This window comes from Myiozetetes cayanensis, unplaced genomic scaffold, assembly GCF_022539395.1.
Source record: "Myiozetetes cayanensis isolate MyiCay16 unplaced genomic scaffold, myiCay2020 scf3, whole genome shotgun sequence".
Classification (NCBI taxonomy): Eukaryota; Metazoa; Chordata; class Aves; order Passeriformes; family Tyrannidae; genus Myiozetetes; species Myiozetetes cayanensis.
Genome location: NW_026087521.1, coordinates 68623051 through 68639961, shown reverse-complemented (window position 1 = coordinate 68639961; position 16911 = coordinate 68623051). Strand labels below are relative to the sequence as shown.

Here is a 16911-nt window from a genome sequence, read left to right as displayed (position 1 = left end):
CTGAGGTCTCCCTCACTTTGTAATAATGAATTTTGTTTGTGTTTATTACGAAAAATCTCTTGAGCTGCAGTGCCCTTGTTCTCACAGTAAAAAAACCAAACACCAAACCAAACCAACAAACAAAAAAAACTAAACAAAACCCAACCAACCAAATAGAAAAAACCCAAACCAAAATATACAAAGAACTATCTCTCTAGGTTAGGGCTCTCTAGCTGTTCAGCAGCTATGTTAGTGCTGGGACTTCTTTAGTCTCTGGGAATAAGTGCAGTATAAATGGGTTTGAGCATTTATTTTGCTTCTCTAGTTCTTTGGCCCATCCCAGAGCCAGACAGGCCATTTCTGTTGTGTTTAACCTGCATATACACTTTGTTTTAACAGCACCTGTTAAGTTTTCAGTGGGTTATGGTAAATGGTTCACAGCTCCCTCTCCACATCCCGACAGACTGGCATTTGCTGTTTCTTTTTTCTCTCTCCCCTTTGAAACTTTTTCTTCCTTTAGGTGGTTACAGTGCTCAGACATGGAGAAAAAAGAATCGAAAAACAAAATACTGTTTTCCTTGTTATGAGTTTTAATTTTTTTTTTTTTGGCAAATATTTATCTGCTGCATTATGTTCATATTATTATTCTTCCCAGCTCCTGGGACAAAAACATTCTTTTAAGTAAAAGAATACTTTTCCAGGTAAGGTTAGTGTAGCTTTTTATGTATGATACACTTTTAAAGACAGAAAAATACACATTTTGGAGACAATAAGAATTTAAACTTTTTTAATGTGCATGAAAAGGACTCTAATGTTGTATTTCTAAAGGCAAGTGAGGTTTTTTTTCCTATACAACTGCTGATTTGTTTTCTGAGAAGGCTTTTATGAATTCAGACATAAGGAAATGTAAAAGTAGTACACATGTTCCTGACTGCTCTGTGTTTTTGAGAAGCCCAGCCATGAGTGGCATTTTTCATCCTTGTGAAATGCTTTTTTTTGGTACAAATCACATTCAAAATGAAAATGAGACAATAAAGCTTTCATGTGGCTGTTTGCAGGATAGAAAGACACTGAGAAACTGTGAGTGGAAACCATTCCAAAATATTTAGTGCAAGTTTTTCTCTAACACTTATTATCTACTGGCACATAAATCTGGCTGAAATCAATATTTAATTCGTTTTCTCTGCCCTGCTGGGCCTTGCATGGTGGTCAAGGCACATGAAATATGCAGATGATGAAGAGACAAAATTGTCTAGAAGTACTTTTTAAGGCGGCAATAATAATGTTTGGGATCATGGAATCACGGAATACCAGGTGGGAAGGGGACCTAAAGGGTCGATGTGGACCAACCTTTTTTATCAACAAGTCTGCAAAAAAAGGCCCAGCACCATGTCCAGCTGCATCTCCAAAGCGTCCAAACTGACAGATAAACCTGCTAATTTTACCATATTAAAACCTGTGTGATAAAAAGAGATGGATGATGTACAGGGGCTGGTACACCTCATCAGAACATCAGTTTTTCTCTTTGCATGTGTCTTTTCTCCTAAGCCCCCAAGACATTAGTGTATTAGTGTGTCCATTTAGTGTTGTTCCCACCAGGTTTGAGCAAACACTCATTTGAAAATCATGGGAGTGATGGTAATTATCCCAGATTCTGAACATTTGGATATTGACTTAATACCAGCTTTTTTTTGAACCTTACAACAATTTGGAAGAAGCTTGGGGGAGGAATAAAAAAGCAAAACAAAACCAAAAGTCTCGGAACAAGATTGATTAACACTCTGTTGCTCATTTCAGTACAGCGTACATTTTAATTCTAGGATCTAGTCCAGAATCTACTGAAATTGGGGGAAGGATGACCATTTTACTGGGATTTTGAGCAGAAATTTACACCTTTGCTTGGCCTCTAGCTGGAGTTTAGGCTGCTTTTTTTATTCCAGGTTCAGAAGGTTAAAGGATTTCAAGGAAACTGGATTTTGGGGGAGGTGAGACAGAGAGTTATTTACAATTTGCTCCCTTTATGCAAACAGTGAGTTTGCTCTTGAAGAGAATTCACACGAGGTGTTAATGTGGAGTAGCTATCAGTGCATGTGGTAGTGAACTGAAACTTTAACTTCTCTATGTGGGCAACCTTGAAATAACAGGCAGGAAGCTGTAGCTTAAGGGAGTGGAAAAAAAACGATGAGACAACACCAACAGCCGTGATTAGCAGGGTCACAGACTGATTTGTAACTACAACAAAAGGCAATAAAAGCCTGTATTTTTGTCAAACTGAGCTAAAATTCCTTCAGTGATGTATTGGAGGCAAGAGGTTGTCTCTGTTCATGTGTTCCTGTTGCTCCTACAGAACTGCAGAAAGATGAAGCTGATGACACACAGTCGGGGCAGGAAGAAACATTTGTGCCCGCACCACCTGAGGATCCTGAGCTAAACATCAATCACCCCTATTATGATGTTGCAAGACATGGCATCATCCAGCTGGCAGGTATGTTTGGAAAATCCTGTGGCTTTACCTCAGTGCACAATCTATCACAGTTTTCTCACTGCACTCCAGGTGATACACAGGAATCATGTGGATGCTTCCATCCTTCCTCCTGAAAAGCAGCTGAGTGTGAACTCAGTGCTTTTCTGCAGATGAATTATGAGCCAAACTGTTTGAGCTTAATCTTGCTTTAAAATATAACTATAGCAATATATTATGATCTAAGGGCTAACTGTGACTGGAACAGATCTGCTCTTCATTTGTGATAAGCTGTTTTGTTTTCTGAATCACCTGAAGTGTTGTGTAGCCATTTTTCTTGTCTGCCCAACCAAGGAGATATGGCTTAGTGTACAAAAACTAACAAAAGGCAGAAAGGAAATAGTTGACATGAATGTTAACTCCATTTATCACCTGACTTTGTGCTGTGACTTGAAGAGAAGTTATGGATCTGTAGCTTACTTCAGTATTGGATCCTTTCATGTTTGCAGTTATTTATTTTTAAAATATTCTGGCAAAATATGAGACATGCAGCTGTATTTATGATATAAAAGCACCTCTTTAAAGTATGTCTTGCCTATTTTTTTTTCTTTTGGCTTATTTTTGGCATCAATGTGTTGTTAAAATAGTGTTAATAATCACAGTCCTGAACTAAGAAATGAACTCAAGAAGAAACAATCAGTGGTCTTGAACATCCATCCTAGTGAAGTCTAAGATTGTGTTGCATTGTGCACACTTCTTTGTACTCACACTTTAGGTACTAAAGCTTAGATTGTGATTTTTTCAGGAAAATTATGAACTCAGGTTATACACAGATACCTTCCTGAGGTCAAGCCATGATGCCCCAGGTGAACATCAACTTTAGCAAAACCAGTCCTCTGGCGAGGGATGATTGACTAGGACAGTGAAATCTGTGGGAATTTGACTTTTGACTTGGAGTGGGAGGACAATCTTACCCACTGAAGGTAGTTACACACAAGATAAGAATTACCTTTTACCTTCTTCAAAACTAAGCCCCCAGCATAAGGCTCAAATCCATAAGCAGGGGAATAACAATTCACAATCTTGTGATTTAAAAGCTGCTACCTGCTAACTCATGAGGATGTTTCTCACTCAAGCACTGGGGGAAATACTGAGATATGATAGTTTTACTTACTCTCAAGACAAAACCCCCTAATTTTCATAGTCTCAGAAGGACTATGTCATTTGATTTGGAAGTTAAAATGATGGGGGAACTCCAAAAAGGGGAAGGAGTTTGGAATTAGAAATCTGCCAGCACAGCTCTTTTTAGAAATCCTTGCTTTTATGGCTGGTGAAACAGAGAACATGTGGTGGGGATGGAATAATAACCAGCCTGTCCTTTGCTGGGCAGTCCTGCCTGGCTCCATCTTTGGAATATGCCTTATTCCTTTGTCAGAGAATGGGAATTGCTTCAGCAATAGTGGAGTGAAAGCCACAGTGGTTTTTTACCTACCTGTAGCTTCCATGGTTTCTTCTTGGAATTTGCTCTGTTTCAGTGTTTGCTTGGAATAAAGTCCAAACACTGGATATATTCCTGGTTTAAATACATGGGAGCAAATCTTGCCTGAAATGTTGGATTGCCTCTGATGGTTTTGTCCTTAATACTGAAGCCTTTTGTAGGGCAAAAAACTGTCCCTTAGCCGTTGTTTAAGCCCAGAAAAGAGTGACCTTACCTGCCATTTGTCAGAAATATTTGATGAATATTGAATTGTTCTGAATATGAATGCAGAATACAGAGAAGGTGAAATAATACCCTCCACAAAAAAAAAAAAGACCTCCCCATCCACAGAGTGTACTGGGCAGGAGACATGTTTGAATGCTCTCTGGATTTAGATTCAAGTGAGGAAGGGATGAGCTCTTCCCTTCCCATCCTGTAAGAGGCCAGTCCCTTTTGAAGCAGTTTTTGAATTATTTGTACCTGGTTTGTAATCCTTTTCTTCTCTTTGAATGAGACAAATATGATTTCAGTGCTTGAAGTGGCTGTGTTAAAGCTGTTCCTTCATTTTTATTTCATGATTGAAAGACAATGAGATGTATTGTTTGAAGTGACTGAAGAAAAAGAACACTTTAGGTGAAAATATTTGCAGTAATTTATCCATCTCTTACAGTCACCTAGTTTCCAACAGTCAATTTAAAAAAAATTCCCTAAAATTCTTTCTTGCTTTTCATAAGTTAAAATCACTTCTACCTGCTTTGCATAGCAATAGTTTTGACTATAGTTTTGAGTATATTTTTTGAGCTGCATTCACACTGTGTGAAAATACAATTAATTAAAACAGGATAGAAGACATTTTGAAAAGATGTAAGCTTTATTAATTGTTTATTAATTACAGATCGAGTTATGTCACAAGTACCAATGTGCAGCTGATGACTCTAAGCATGTGTGAACAGTGCGGCTGTGCTGGTTCCTTTTATTTCTGTTTTGAGGGAGAAGTTCCAATTTGTTGCCTGAAAACAAGCTCAAGATTATTTTTCTTATTCATTCCTGATGCATCAAGCTCCCTAATTTGCTCTGGTTTGCTTCTATAATATGATTGCTGACAACTTTTTGCAGTGCCTGAATTTGAATATATTCTTATTTCATAGAACTCTATTTCTAATGCTTTGTGTTTTCATCAACTGCCGGTGACATCCTTTTATGTGTTAACTAAAACTTTTTAATGGAATCCATGTCATTGCTGTTTTAAATCTTTATTTCCCTTCTTAGCCTTTTCCTGCTTTTCTAGTTACATTTAAAGGTTTCAGGTATCCAGCCTGGGTCTTTGCAGAGACTGTGCACATTTATCTTCAAGATCCAATTGATTTCATGCCCCATTTTGATTCTGAACCAGTGCATTAGGAACTGATTAGAGTAGAATGTAGATCAGACTGTGAAAGGTAAAGTTGTAATTTAGTTTTTGTAACATGTGAGGAGAAACTGTAGTGAAATATCTAATAAGCCTAAGGCACAAGTCCTAATAATTTTCAGTCCATCTCGGTGACAGCTTTGCTACTTCTTACAATACCTTCAGGAGCAGGAGTAAAGGCTGATATCAATGGAAAGTATTTCCTGCTCTAGTGAAGAGGGAACTTGTCTGAGTGATAAAAGCATGTTTTCAAATCCTTCAGGCAGGAATTGAACTTGGATTTTCCAAGTTCTGCACCACTTTTTTTCTTGCTCCTTTCTCCAACTATTTTCCTCTCAGAATGAGAAAGGAAATAAATCCCTATTTACTGCATTTCTTGCTTTGAACATCAGACTGTAGGTTGTACTGTCTTTTTTAAAGACAAACCAGAGCTAATTATATCAAAATATATGGACATGCTTTCTTACTGAAACTCCAGCCCTCAGCCTTGCACAGGACCATCCCCAGGAGTCGCACCATGTCCCTGAGAGCATTTTGTGGTGTAAAAATACACCCTGTGCAGATTTGCAATCAGTTTACTTCCACTTACACTCTCCTTTGCATCTGCAGGGAACTGCCCCTCCCCACATTACTTTTCAAACCATACTTTCATGTGTTTGGATAAAAATTCCATCCTCAACAGGATGCAAACTGTGTTGGACTGGGAAGCAAATGCCCTGTTAGATGTGATGGGCATTTCCCAAGGTGCTCAGTCACAGCCCCCCTGATGGAGGGAAAGGGGCCCTGCTTCTGTTTTGATCAGCACTGCACAGGTCATGTTCAAATTTGGTGTTCTCCAGAATATTAATGATGCCTGGGAAGAGAAAAAACAGCCTCTTTCCTTTCTTACCTTCCACCACTGATGGAAAGCTGGCACTACTTTATTTGGTTTTTCATGGAGTTGAGGTTCTCACCTTTTCTGGTTTGTTCTTTTTGCCTGTGTGGCACTACAGGGTTGGAGAACAAGGGGCTCTGCTCAGCTGCTAATTCTAAGAAAGTTCCTCTGCCTCAGTTTCCCCTTTATTGAAGCTGGACAATTATGTCTTTTTATGTCCTACCTTACCAGTTTGCACTCTTTTATAGAACTGGTTATTTTTTTCTGGGTTTTAATTCAAGCCATCGAATGTGACCAACAGTAACAATTAGTGACTCATTTAGTAATTTATCTGGAAACCTTTCAATGGTTTATTTTGCTCATAAGAACTGTTACCTCTAACAGATAAAATATTCTGGAGTGCATTGTAACATAGCACTTTTTTTTCCCCCCAAACAAGCCATGATTTAGAAAACAATCTTTTATTAATGTTTTAATTTAATTTTAGTACATCATTCATATTAATGTGTGTCACATTATAATGTCTTTATAAGCACTCTGAGAATATAAAACAAGACACTTAAATAACTTCAGGAAATAAATTATGGTCTGTTTAAGAACAATATGCTGACATACCTGGCTACATATAATTGTGGTGGTGTGCATGTTCTTCCTTTAGTGGTGCTCAAGCACTTTATTTAACCCGGGGCGAGAATTTATTTTTAATGTGGGAAGGGACATCAAGCTTTGTGGTATAAAAAAAAAGCCCCTTTGAGAAAGACAACAAAAATAAGTAGCCAGCCAAACAAGAACAGGAAGAAAGAATGAGCTAGCAGAGAAAGGAATGTTTTAGGAGTCAAAACTACACTACTATACTGGAACTACTTAATTCAGGATCAGAGGGGAACAACAGAATTATAAATATTGTCTAAAAAACCCCTAATTCTTTATTGTATTCCCACTGATATCAAAGGCAAACTTTGATGTTTTGGTAACAATAGAAACAAGTATTAGATATAATTTACTTTGAACATTGAAGTTAGACTAAGAATGTGTCAAATATTAATTCAGTCTGACCATTTTATGGGGTGTTTCTGTATTGCTTTAGAAGGAATGGTATCTTTCCTGTAGATGTATGGAAAATCATACTTATATGCCTTGCTTGATGTGTTTTAAATGTGATCTGAATGTAGCAGTGCTTCTGAAAGAGAAGATCTGAGAAAGCTTAAGTTGGTTAAAAACATCTGACAGAGAAGCAAGACAAAGTCCAAAGTGCTTGTAGGCAGAGCAGTATTCTAATAAATTCCAGATATAAAGCACAGAGAGTTTGAAAACAGGTAATTTCCAAGACTACTAGGGAAAGCAGGGCTGTTTTCTTCCACAGCTGAATGCTGCAGGAGGACTTCAGTGTTCCCTGTCCAGAGCTGAGCACAACCAACCACCTCTAAATATGAACTTCCCTCAGCTTTGCTTCGTCACTTACCTTGTGCTTTCTGTAGGTCAGGTGCGACTTGACAGGGAAGTCTCACAGCATGTTTTGAGCAATAACAGGAGACAGAGGTAGCCCCAAGTATCACAAGAGCCACACTATTCCTTCAGAACTCTGAAAATGAGTTGTCTCTATTACCTGTTTTGTCCCCCAGGTGATGACAGCTCTGGAAGGAAGGTGATCACCTTCAGTTGCTGCCGCATGCCCCCCTCCCATCAGCTCAACCACACCAGGTTGCTGGAGTAAGTTTCTTTTAATCTCCTGCATGGACTCCTTTACACTTGATATGAAAAATTCTATCAGCTTGTTTCCAGGGCAATGAGATTTCAAGGAGGAGAAGCAAGAGGCAAGGAGTGAAATTTAAAAAAGGATGTAAGACCTATTAGTGTTAGTGTTAAGTGAATGAGATAATGATGACCCTATCAGTTGCCTTGACTGGAAGAAGCCATTCGCTGTACTGAAATTACTTATTGTCTTGATTTTATTAAAGAATTCTTATCATATTAAAAAAAAAATTCATGATGAGGACCAATGAAAGTGAAATTCTGGTATTTTAGTGCTGTGTACATATGTTCTCATGAAGAGTTGTGTTTGCCTTAATTTGCTATCTTTTATCTCCTAAATCACTCAGGAAGAGCACTGTGTAGTTATTTGCATTCAGTGGGTTTTCTATTTTATAAAAATGTCTCCATTTCATTCAGTATACTATGCTTAACACTTTTGCATGTATTTCACTTTGGATCTTTTGTGTTAAAAGAGGTTGGGAATAGGTAACTTTACAGCATTCCTCCTTACAAACTTGCTGTTTCTGCCTTGTAGTTTGTCACTACAAGATCTGTTCTGTCATGAGACTCCTGTCCTTACTAAGCATTTTAAACCTGCTTGGAGTTCTTGTACAACCTCCTTTGCCAAAATGTTTCAAATGTCACTACCCACCACCATTGGAAAAGACAGAAATGCTTTTGCCTCAACTTCTCAGAAAGGGAGAGGGATTATAACAGAGGTTACTTAAGAAATGGTTTTGAGAGCACCAAAGGAGTGTTATTGCCAGGGAGGAGGGAGAGCCCCACCAGTCACCTCCTCACACAGAGGAGCAGTCATTAGGAGGAAATGCCAAAGAAGGGAGTGGGACAAACCATGTTTCTACCAAATCTGGGAATCTCCTCCTTAGCTCTGTGAGGAGAAGCCTTGATGAAACTCAGGTTTCCAGCCCTTGGAGTCTTCTGGACCTGAAGACTTACGTGTTTTCCTGTATCTGAGCCCACATCCAGTTCCCTTGGAAAGTCAGTGCTAAAAGAACTGAAGGCAGGTGTCTGAATGTGGAGGCAGCAACACAGCTATCAAGTGATCTGCTTTTAGGTAGTTAGACTCAGGTGTCGAATTCTGAGGAAAAGCTGCAGAGTAGGCCCCGATTGGTAGGTATTTTGTGATGAAATCACTTAAAGAATTGATTTGGTAAAGCCTTTGTAATGGCCCTGCAATTCTGTTACAGCCTTGGAACAGGTAATTGACTGTAGAAAAATACTGGTTATTATATGCCCACAAAACACTCTCGGTTATTTTTAAAAGTACAGGCTGTCTGGATGCAATGTGACAAGGAATTTACATGCTGCAAAATAAAACACCAGGCACTCTGTATGTAACAGTATCTCTTTAGCTATATTTTAATTTCAAATTCTTTTAAAAAAAAAAAAAAGTCTTGAATGACTGTCACTACTACTTCTTCCACTACAACACCATTTTAATGCTTAAGTCAGGGATCAAAACAGCATTATATTAATTGCAGTGACAATCCTTGTCCCAGGATACTGGCAATCTAAGATTTACAATATACTGAGGGAATAAGCAGATAAATGAGGCTTTGGGAGGGTCAGAAGTGAAGTTATGGGCTTTTCCATGCCAAGGTGGACGGTCAAAGTGGCCCTCCAGACAGTCCCAGCCTAATAAATGGCACATGGAACTGTCTGCTTTATTGAATAAAAATTGCTTACATACAATTAAGGGCTCTGTTGCAGAATAAGAAGAGAGCATTGAAAATAACATGAGAAAGTTGAAATCTGACACAGCAAGACACGAGGCCAGATTGCACTGCTCCATCATGGCTTGATTTGAATCACTGAGCTGTGTAATAGGCCATCCTGTGCTCTTAATTGTAGGAGAAAGGGAAGAGAAAAGCATCTAAAATTGTACCATAAAAGAATGAACACACAGAAATCTGCTTATGAAACGTGCAGTATTATTTCAAGAGGGGATAAGTAGTGTAGTTCTTCAAATTAGTTTCAAGGGAAATGATCTATGAATGCAGGCACCACAATGCAAGCATGGGAAAGTCAAATACAGTCAAGAAAAGCAGTTTACAGTAACAGGTTGTAATTGGCAGTAGTTTGGGGTAATGGATTTTTCAAGGATTTTAAAAGTTTTAAATTAAGAGGAAAACCTAAGATGTGTTCTTTCTTGTTTGGAGAAGGCAAAACGGCATTGTTTGCTTTGTCTCAAAGGAAGGACTTCACAAAGACCAGAAAAAAGCAAAATAGAAGTTGCCGTTAGTTAAAATGCATCTCTTCAAAAATTTCTTGGCAAACACAGTCCCGTATTGTCTTCATCCTTAAGTGATTCATGAGCACCACCGTTTTTGTAAATAAACACATTCTTTACAATTTCAGGCGTTGCAATGATGTGGAATTATTGGCCATATTGCCACTAGAGCAAGATGAACTTGTCGAATACCTCGAAGCAAATATGAATTTGCAATCACAGTGCAAAAACAGCACAGTTACCACTTCAAAGATCTCCTCCCGTAAATTGTCTTAAAACTACACTGTTATCTTTCTCCTCAGGTACTTAAAGTATACCCTGGACCAGTATGTAGAGAATGATTATACGGTTGTCTACTTCCACTATGGCCTGAAGAGTCTGAATAAACCATCTCTGAAATGGTTGCAAACAGCCTACAAGGAGTTTGACAGGAAGTATGGCTCCAGAATATTTGGTTTACTCTTAGGATTGTGTGATGTCTGTAACTAACTTCCATGAGGGAACTGGATCTGTCCTGACCCACCCATAGCTGACTGAGCTCATTTTGCTATTGCAGGTTCTTATGATGATGTCAGTGCTGTTGGAAAACAAACACAAAAATAGCTCCTTTCAGACTGCTGGGTTCAAAGGAAAGGGTGGGCAGAGGAGAGCACAAAGGACAACATAATTAGCTTGCATTGAAAGCAAATGTTCAACACAAATAGTTTCAAAAGAATAGATCTTTGAAGGTTTGCAGCAGAGGCTCAGTAAAGTCTTTTGGACATTTAATTGTAATCTAGGAAACTATGAAGAACATAAACTTCCACACAGTGAGCAGATTATGCCCCTCACCCCAAGGTATGAAACAAACTTCAAAGGGGAACTTCAGTAAAGCAACTCAGGGTTTTACCAGTCGGTTTTCATTGTGGATTTTGGGTCCTTGTCCACAGTGCCAGTGCACAGAGTAGTTATTTGCTTGTGTGTGGCAGTGGCTTTGTGAATACAGTGCTTTTTTTCACTCACAGGGCCCAGTTAAAATCCAAAAGGAAAACCCGTAATTCTTGAGTTGGTCCCTTTTCCCCCTCTTAGCATAACCTGGTTTTTCCTTAGGAGTTTCCTTAGAAAACCATCACAGTTTTCCCCGATCGCTGTTTTCTAACAAGGAGCATTGACTCTTGGGAGGAGCACAAAGCAAACCTGGCAGAGTAATAGGCAGCAATTTATACATTTCACTATGCATTTCTCAATTTTGTTTTGCAATAACATTGAATAAGAGCAGAGTCTTTGTGTGCAGCCTGGTTTCCATTTTGGCCTACTAGAATCCATTGGTTATGTATCATGAAGTGACACTGTAGAATCAAGCAAAGCATAAGGAAGGAAGGGTTTGTTTCACACAAAGAGGGACCATGCAATATCAAACAAGTAGCACTTGGTTTCACCTTTAGTAATTGCTAGCAAAATAGGCCAAAATTAGTGGTAAAATTAAAAAATTAGGTGTAAATTCCACATCTGAAAATTTAGAATTTTTCTTCAACATGAAACTCCTGTAAGCAGAAAATAAAGGGATATGAAAGGAAGTGATTTTTACATCATGAATTTTTTTAATAGACTCCTCATTCTCTTATCAGTATTTTTTTTCAAATTGCCTAATTTCCTTTCTGTCCCCCTGATATTAAATCTATGAGACAGCAGACACTGCTTAGGAACACAGTAGTGTTAACTTGGCCTATTGTCAAAGCTGACCATTTTTCAAAATCGTGTGTGGGTTGTTTTTGGTTTTTTTTTTCATTTTACATTCCATTTCTTCTGAATTAGGTCTTTTGAATGTATTTGAAAAGAATGCTGTGTAATGTTCCTGTAATAATACCTTCCATTCAGTAGTAGCTATTCAGTTCTACCGTCTGTGGTATTCAACATTCTTCTAACAATTTCATTTTCTTTTCCCAGGTATAAGAAAAACCTTAAAGCACTCTATGTTGTACATCCAACCAACTTCATAAAAATCCTGTGGAATATCTTTAAACCTCTTATAAGGTACTTGGCAGTTTATTGAACACATTATTCCCATTTAGTTCAAGGATGGTTTGTTCTCTAATAAGTTGCTTTTGAAAAGGCTTGAGGTAAAATATGTCAGGTAACAGCACAATACCCATTTAAACTGTCTGGAATTAATGGGTAAGGTGAGCTTAAGCTCGGGTGTGAAAAAGAGGGTAGAGTTCTTTTCTTTCTAAGAAAAGGGAGTCTTAATTCTTAGCAGTTTTACTGGTATGTTAAAGTAAATATCACTTTAAAAAATAGTTATTCTGTGGACCACGAACGACTTTTTTGTCCTGTTTGACAGCACTTCCCATAATGGAAGTGGGGATGTGATTGGAGTTACTGGGTGATGCAGTAAAGTGGATAATGAATGGTTAACCTTCAGGGGGAGCTGGATTGGGGAGATGAATAGTGATGATAGAACTGTGTGTTCAAAGTTAATGGGTAAGCCCTGAAGTGCCCGTAAGAATTTGGAATGGAGGATATAAAGGTGAAGCTGATGTAATTTACTGTGTGTTCTTTTCCTTTGCGTGGTAAAAGTTGGTGCTACGTACAAGGAACCGCCACCAGTGGGCAGATACTGATAAGTGCAAGGATGGCTGGGCTTGCTCAGCTTCTGCTCCTGAATTTCTGTGACTTTCCAAGTAATTCTGGCATTTTGCAGATTATACTATGAATGTCCTCAGGGCTGGAGGATGGAAACAGCTGATCTTGAGAAGCCATAATGAACCAACCAAAAACATCCACTACAGCAACTTGCCATTGATTCACTTTCTGACTGGTAGAGAGCTAATTAATTAGAGAAGGGAAGTTTAACTTTTAGGCAGACTGGAATATGTAAGAGGCATGTGAAAATAAGAAATGTAATTACAGCTAAAAATCACTCCAGAATATGCTGTTCTTGAAACAAGAAGACTGATTATAGATCTGTATTTTAACTAGCAGTAAAATAAATGTCAGTGAAGCAGGACATATAGTGCAATGATGAGAAAAGTGGACAGAAACAGGATGCCCAGGACCTGATGGTGGCTCAGGAAAGGGGGTGGATTTTTGGTTGGTTTGTTTCTTGCTGATTTGCTTTAGGATGGGTATGGAGAGCTTTCTAGAAAACAAACCCAAACAAACCCAACCAAACAACAAAACCAGCCAAACAAAAAAGAGCAAAAAATCAACAGCCAGCCCCAACAATCAAACAATAATTCTTGATGGATATTACGATACTCAGGTGAACCAACTTCTTTCTCAGAGGCAGCCAAGAGTTTCTTGGGAATAGCTCCAGGCAAGGGGTTTTGGGACACTGACGATTTTCATCCAGTGCATATTAATGCACTCATTGTGATATTTGACTTAAAGCAATAATTGGTCACTATTTCTTACAGAATAAAAGTTTACAAGTACCTTTTCCAAACACTCATTTCCCCTGGATCTTACTATGTCTGTGTAAATAAGTGAAATACCTTTTTTCCTGGAAAATACAATACACTGGCAATTAAATCTTTGTTTGCTTTGAATGTGAAGAAGGGTGATCCTGATAAGCTTAAGCCCATCTGGCATAAACAATTCAAAGCAGGGCTTGTCAGATGCAGCAACATCATCTTGACCTTCTGAATACTCTATTTTCATCAGGATTGGTTGTTTTTGTTTGTACTGACATTTACACTTTTACCACTGTGTACCTGGATACTTCTTTTGAGTCTAATTTAGTAACACTCTCTGTGTTTAAAATCTGTAACCAACAGCAACAAAGCTGTTTGTACACTGGCCCTGACAAACTGATTGGAATTATGAGACTCTGAAATGGTCTGTAAGCCAGAAAGCAGGAATTACCTGAAGCTTAGGAAAAACCTCTTTATTCCTTAAAATGTCTTAATAGCTGAATGTCCACATACATTTTGCTTTTTGGGTTGACTCTACTTTGGGTTTGTCAAGTAAGGGAAAATATAAGGATATAATTTTAAAATTAAGTGTGAAAGGGCCCATGTACAATCTCCCTAAATTATACTCTCGTTGAAGACTAATACTTATTAACATTGTTAATTTAGTACAATTTCAAATTTGTTCACAGTACCTTTTCCTTCCAGTTTAGATTAATCTTACCTTGGCTAAGATGAATCATGCTTTTAATTTAAGTGGCAGTATTAATCCAGTCCACAAAAGCAAGGGAGAAAAACCCTCTACACCTTCTGTTTCCTACCTTTGCTGAATTAAAGCCCAGACTCATTTGTAGATAGTGTTGCCAATAAAAATAACAGATGTAAAATAAATTTCATTATGAAGAAGTATGTATTTATTTTTCAGGGGTCTGTTAGTATGTTTGGTACCTGTTAGCCCATGGCCTAAGTACTTTTACATGATGTTTTAATGTGTTTGATAACAACTGGACAAATAACAGAATTATTAGAGTGAAGGACAAATGTTGTAACTATTTTAGCATTCTTTTATCTGAAAGGATTTAAGAAAATTTAAATACGTGACATTTTTAAATCTCCTGAGATTAACTGATCTTCTTTCCAGGCCCAAAAGAAATCAGAAAGAAGGTTAAGTGTTAAGTGAAGTTTATTTTTCCCAAATGGCAAACCAACACATTCCTATGTGTGAGCTCACAGAAACCACCCACCTGCTATCAAAATACTGCACTTTAGTTGGTGGTGTTGATGTGGCATTTTTAAGGAACAGCACTAATTCCTAATTACAAATTCGGGGTTCTGTGACCTGTCCTGCATTACCAGAGGTGATTAAATACAAAGTTCTGTGCTAGCCCGTGGCTTGGGTAAGATGTTGGAAGTCCAGGCTGTTTTGGATCAAAGACACTCTAGAGAGCACTGAAGTTGTGCATGCACAGACTGATACTCTTCAGTGTCCCAAAACTGCTTTACTTTTAGCAAAATTTAGCTCGTTTCAGTTTTAATCTAAAATTTAATGAAGTGGCTGATGTTTGTGCCATCTCCCACTAGAGGGAGCGTGTGTATGTGGATTGGACAATCCAGGGATAAACTCAGTCACACCAGCGTTTTTCTCCAATTTTCCTCTGGAAGTAAGGTGCAGCAAAGTCCACTTTTTGTCATCAACACCTGCTGTTTTTCTTGGCACTTCATTACAGTACAAGATGCTTGGTGTCATGGGAAAGTATTGCATTATTTCAGACCATGTGTATAAACGTGTCACTGACCCTTGTCTGAACACCTCAACCTGCACAGTCCTGTATTCTGGCTCTGACTCAAGACCTAACTAGAGATACTTCAAATTTGGAAGTCTGTTTTGTACAGCTCAGAGAAAAATCGTGTCATTCATGGTGTTTCCTAGAAGTTATCCAGCCCTTTCGAAATGGATAAAGCTGATGCACCAGCACTATCAGTGCTTTGAAAAGTATTGCCTGTTGCTTTATAGTTGATTTATAATTTATTTTCTACAGCCCCCATTTTGTCTTTAGGATAGAATACCTAAACAATACAAACATGCTGTTCTGCTGCCTGTGTAACGTTTTCTCCAAAGCTAACAGTGCTTTTAGTGAGCTTTCTAATGCTGTGTGAAACCTGGTTTTCAGTGGCTTTTAAAGCAATGTTTTTCATATCTATGCAAATCAAAAAACATTCAGATGGAAGGCAGTTATTTTTATTCAAATCAGACTCTCAGGCATGCACTGTATATGTTTGATCATATGAAATGAAACACATCTTACGTCTCCTGCTGCTTCAATTACAGTCTAATTTTGAGTTGCATCAGCACTTACATTTTTGTAATAGAAACTAAACCCTTTGTAAATGTTCCTCCCATGCTGATTTTTACACTACTATGTGATTTTTTTCTCAATTTTTTTTTTTTTTTTAGCCATAAGTTTGGGAAGAAGGTCACCTATTTGAACTATTTAAGTGACCTGGCAGAACATCTCAAATACGACCAGCTAAATATCCCTCAGGAAGTCATCCGGTACGTGGCAAATTTAATCCACATTGCCTCACTTTTCCTCAGGTAGAGGTGCATCCTGCTCACTGTATTCTGAGCAGAACCTATTTTTTTCAGTGATTAAAAGTCAAATTTACCTGTTTGTGCTTGGTTGGGTAAATTCTGAAAGCTGCATTGGCATCAAACACGTTCTGAAGTGCATCAGGTTTTCTACAGGTCTGGAATATCTCAGTTGTGGAGCATTTCCTTAATATAATTGCAACTTCTGTGTGAGTGTAAGCAAAACCAACCCACGTGTTGTTACTGCTTATGAGTATCGTGTAATTTCCTTGGGCAGAGCTGTAATCCTGACCTCTTTCCTTGCATATTGTAGCAGATTAAGTGACTTCCTTTCATTAAGAGAGTTCCCAGTCAGCAAAGTGTTGATTGGTTTTAAACTTCATGGACGTATCTGTTGTCAGTGGTTCCATTATTTTTATATCTTGTGAGTTAGGGAGGATTACTGGAGTGGAGGGTGGGAGAGAAAAAGGAAAGAAATGCAGAGGGCTGTGCTTGTCAAGTGCCAGTACTGGTGTCAATAACATCTTCCCAACACGGTGCTGTACATGGAAATGCTTTGATGTGCTGACAGGAAGTGATTTTATGTCACTGCTGAATGAAAGGAACTGGAAGCTTTGATTACAACTCATACTGATGCCTGGTGGGTTTTTACACATCTTCTGTGTAAATATGGAATAACAGAAAACACCTTACAGCTCTAAGGTTATAAACTGGATTGCATAGTTGCCAA

At 38.2% G+C, this 16911-nt stretch overlaps 1 protein-coding gene across 1 annotated transcript in view; it reads left to right on the top strand.

Moving 5' to 3' along the window:
• The window catches only part of ARHGAP8 (Rho GTPase activating protein 8), a 62452-nt gene that overhangs the window by 17687 nt on the left and 27854 nt on the right, over positions 1–16911 (top strand). The window contains exons 3-7 of the mRNA XM_050323317.1: positions 2327–2464; positions 7822–7909; positions 10505–10636; positions 12129–12215; positions 16047–16145. Coding sequence (XP_050179274.1) covers positions 2327–2464; positions 7822–7909; positions 10505–10636; positions 12129–12215; positions 16047–16145 — 544 coding nt within the window. The remainder of the gene's footprint in view (positions 1–2326; positions 2465–7821; positions 7910–10504; positions 10637–12128; positions 12216–16046; positions 16146–16911) is intronic.